Source organism: Dendroctonus ponderosae, unplaced genomic scaffold, assembly GCF_020466585.1.
Source record: "Dendroctonus ponderosae isolate FM_Combo_2020 unplaced genomic scaffold, Dpon_F_20191213v2 Dpon_F_20191213_1, whole genome shotgun sequence".
In the NCBI taxonomy this organism is placed as follows: Eukaryota; Metazoa; Arthropoda; class Insecta; order Coleoptera; family Curculionidae; genus Dendroctonus; species Dendroctonus ponderosae.
Genome location: NW_026017110.1, coordinates 63,130,247 through 63,134,766, shown reverse-complemented (window position 1 = coordinate 63,134,766; position 4,520 = coordinate 63,130,247). Strand labels below are relative to the sequence as shown.

The 4,520-nt window shown below is 34.1% G+C and overlaps 1 protein-coding gene across 5 annotated transcripts in view; it reads right to left on the bottom strand.

The window, feature by feature from the left end:
- The window catches only part of LOC109540961 (hemicentin-1), a 103,061-nt gene that overhangs the window by 36,768 nt on the left and 61,773 nt on the right, over positions 1-4,520 (bottom strand). For all 5 annotated transcript variants that reach the window (XR_007280380.1, XM_019909547.2, XM_019909549.2 and 2 more), the window contains one exon: positions 3,829-3,983. Coding sequence is in view for 4 of the 5 variants with exons in the window: in XM_019909547.2 (XP_019765106.1) it covers positions 3,829-3,983 (155 nt within the window). In the remaining variant the exon portion in view is untranslated. The remainder of the gene's footprint in view (positions 1-3,828; positions 3,984-4,520) is intronic.

Below are 4,520 nucleotides of genomic sequence, written 5' to 3'. Positions count from 1 at the left end.
TAAAAATTATTAAATGTTACTATAAAAATGGCGATTCTGCTGTATCAACGTTTAGGGCTTTACGAGCAGATTACGGTCGACATAATCGACCCACAGAGAAAACAATTTCGAACACAGTGGAAAAATTTGAAGAGACTGGATCGGTTACTGATGTTCTAAAGCCTGTGCATCATCGCAACATTCGTTCAGCTGAAAATATCGCTGTTGTTGCTCAAATTGTGGAGGAAGACCCGAATTCGTCGATTCCCCGACGTGCTCAACATTTGGGCTTGTCTTACGGCTCATTCTGGCGAAATTTGCAATTGGATTTGAAGCTCCATCCGTACAAAGTCCAACTGACTCAAGAACTTAAGCCTCAAGACCATGGGCAACGCAGAACATACGCTGATTGGGTGATGAGTGATGACAACAAGCCGTTGATGATGATTTTTCGAACCAAATTTTCTTCAGCGATGAGGCTCATTTTTCGCTCGCTGGTTACGTGAATAAACAGAACAGCCGTATAAGGAGCTCTCAAAATCCTCAGGTGATCGCAAAAAGGCCTTTGCATCCTGAAAAAGTGACCGTATGGTGTGCATCCGTAAAGTTATGACCGATTTACGCCAACAATCCKYAAAKCCTTGACCAACTGAAAGTATCCGWGAAGTTATGACCGGTAATGTGCCGAAAAGTMATTCAAAATTACCTCAAAACGATTGAGGCCTGAAGGAGGTCCCGTGGAGGACATTTAAATGATATTATTTWTCACGWATAATGGCAAGTTTTAATCTTTTAACATTTTCGTCTCCATCTGAATATTTTGTGTGTTTTCTTACTCTACTTTCCCAAGCATAAAATGAATAACCCTGTATAACTCAGCCATTATTACTCTCTGATTACTTATGACCAATACTGTCTAATAAATAAATTAATTATTAAAGTAATGCAATCTCTTTTTCTTTTACAGCTAATGGCTGAATAATCTGGTAATCTTTTTTAATTCCCTCACAAAGAAGCAGAAGCTGAAAAATCTTTTAATTGCTTTGCCTGTTCTTCCTTAACAAGCATTCTTATATTAAAAATACCGTTTTCGTCATTGTGCTTTGCAAGGTACAAAAAGTTTCTTTATTAAATCTTATTTTAATTTGCATATTACAAACAGCACATCTTTAGCTACGCGGCTTACCCTCGAGATTGAACGTTTTTCAAGCACCCTGGCCAGAAATGGCTATAAGCATGCTGGAGAATTGAGTTTATGTCTGAATTGCTCTAACAATTTTAATGCTGAAGCTACAAAAAACGCGATTAATGCTAAAAATGCAATATGTATTCCAAAACAGTTCTTAACATTACAAATGTGCATTCTTTGTAAATAAATCGGACTACCGACACATTCGCTAATTAAGCTCTGTATTTACGAGATAAATCGCATTTGCTGTAAAATACCATTTTAATAAATTTCGAACAACGTGCGTACTCTTTCAAAACCCGAATTAAATGGCGCAAAAACACTCGTTCAATTGCAATAATTAATTCTGTATCGCGACTACACTCAGTGAATGATCATTAGTCTCGAAAATAAATCCATAATGATACTAATTTTGATGGCAAACATTAATTGCTTAAACTTTAACATAATATGAAACAAAAGACGTATACACAATGCGAAAAATAAATTTTTATTTGCAAATGTTATGGGCGCCTCGAATCAACTCAACGTATGCAGTTTGAATAGAAATTGACCCTCGTTGGTACAGCCAGCATACTAATCTATAACTAAATTTCCTGCTATTATTTTAATAGAAATTAGACGGCTGCAAACTAATAGAGAGTCCCTGAAAATTACAGGGAATATATCATACTCTATACGAATTATATCCAGCATGTTTAAACCACCAAATTTCCTAATCCTGTCGAATTAGACATCTAATTTACCACCATATATTCAATAGTAAACTGAGTTAACTTCGTGAGAAAAAAAGGCTCATTGTTAATTGGTTTTAATTCATTTGGATTTAATATTGTTCCTTTATTGATGAAAGTATTTCCGGAATTTTCAGGCCCGCAGCCCAACTAAAAATATGGCAAACAATATAAAATAATATTCAACCAATATTTGCAAATGAATAAATTCTGGACCGGTGGACACAATAAAAACCAGTTTGCCGTAAACAAAGCGCAATCAGATCACCTATTTTAGATGTCCAAATGAGCCACAAGAAAATTTCCATTATTTATGTAACTTGTAAAATGTATGTTTACTTATTTAAATAAGTCAGAAATTACCCATTTGAAGTAATGTCATCCCTTTAACAGACTAGTTATATGAAAGGGCCGAATTATTACTAATATTAACAGACAGTATATTTTCAATTTGTTTTTTCGAAACACGAAAATTTCTTCGCTTCATAGCGTTTGTTGAATTTAGCTTAAACTAACCGAAACGAACCCAAACTGACCCAAAGTAACCCAAGCAAACCCAAACTTGTTCTGGCTCTATGCTCAACACCGAAAAATAGGATAATGGAAAACTGTAATACTGTGACGAAAATATATAATCATGTGCAAATAACAGGTAATTCTGTCACTGTTTTGTTGTATTAAATAACAAAGTGTTTCTAAGCATTAAATGCGATCGGGGGATATTTGTTTTCGAAACGATAACTGCCTGGGGAAAAATTAAATTATTTAAGATATTTAAATGGGTACATTATCGATGTCATTTTGCCTCAAAGTAACCCGTTGTATAAATTTTCAATTGGTTCGCATTTCCTTGACGCTGCCTTATTGAATTCCCTGTTTTCTTTCATTTCCAAGGAAATTAAAATGTAAAATTAAATTTCAGCTTTGTCGCTTCCAATAGAGGTATTATGTTCCTAATGTATCCTACATTATTTTTTTGGCAGGAGTTATTTCCATAATGTTTGCAAAACTGAACACAGTTTAAATTGAGAGAGCTGATTAAGTTCATATTTACATTATCTTCGTCCAACTGCATTATTAGATTATATTTTAGCAGTAAGTTAATGTTTCGTGTTACTTAATAATCATAAATTAGAGTTAGCAAATCTGGTTAGAATAATGGCTTTAATTTTAATTTTAAATTCTCATTATAGCACTTTTTTCCACGGTGATTAAAACGAAAAAATAAGCCAGATTAACACAGCGCACATTTCATGCAACGATAGAGTAATTTAATTTTTGACAAATTCGTGTTAGTAAGGAGAATGTATGGCTTAGAATAAATAAGTCAAGAATGATTTATGCCATTTAACATTATCCATTTGAAAAAACCATACTATTTTATATTTGGCGCGAACATTTGATATATTCACTTTTGCTTTGTAAGCAAAACACCGGGGCCATTATTAAAATATACAACAAAAGTCATTACTCAACAATACAGCTTAAACAAGTCCGTCACATAAATATAAAATTAATTTAAATTTATTTGTACTGCATATCATGAACAGCAAAAAGTTATTATATTGGCGAATATACAATATGACCAGTTTAATGTTTATATTCATTTTACGACAAAATATGTTTAGAATAAATATGTATGTTTACTTTACGGTTAGGATATTTTATTCAACATAAAGAATGTACAAACGCACAAATAAACATTGGATCAAGTAGATCTGTGATTATTTCATTTCAGATGAGTATAACTCGGTATCTGTATTTTGTATCGAACCGCTGGGATTTAGAAATTTGCCATCAAGAGCTTACAGAGTTTATTATCAACACCAAAATATTAATTATTATACGGCCTGAGTGATATACGGTTAGAAGACAAAACAGGATAAATAATAGTTAGAATAAAGTAGCTGCTATTTTGGAACTCACCGCTCGGTCTCCAAGATTCCTGACCCTGCAATGCAAATGGGCCGTTTGGCCAACAGTAGTGGTGTATTCTCTCTTTGTCGTATTATCAAAATACGGTTGAGAGAACGGTTGGTCCCAGTAAGGGACGATGTGATCCGAAACGCCTTCAGCTCGGTCTGAAACAAAAAAAACTTCATTAATGCTAGTGAACGAACTGCTCCGCTCTATTTATGCTGCACTAAATCTCGACAAAGAGAAAACCTAAATGAATAGTTAGAATAAAATTATGTATTTGGTTGCGGGAATTACGTCAACAAACACTACTTTATGCGCTTTTTATCCTATTCTAGACCAAGTGTGCATCCCCATCATTTTCAATTTGGAGAATTTTAGTCACAAAATAGGCGATGCGATAAACGCTCAAGAGTCACGACTTATTTGCCAAAGGAACTGGATACAGTTCTCGCTTAAATCTCGTACTTTAAATTTTGCATTTTTATACAGAGTGTTCCGCCGGGAAGCAGCGATCGATGTCTGGAAAACTGTAATTAGGAGACTTTTGAAAATGGGACAGTGGGACGAAGTCATCGGGGCTACACTTTCGGATTTCCCGGAAGTAGGTATCAACTTGCTTATTTTAAATGGAACATCCTATATATTATTAGAATTTTGGATTCTGCTCGAAATTCTAAATATATATCCTGTATAATATT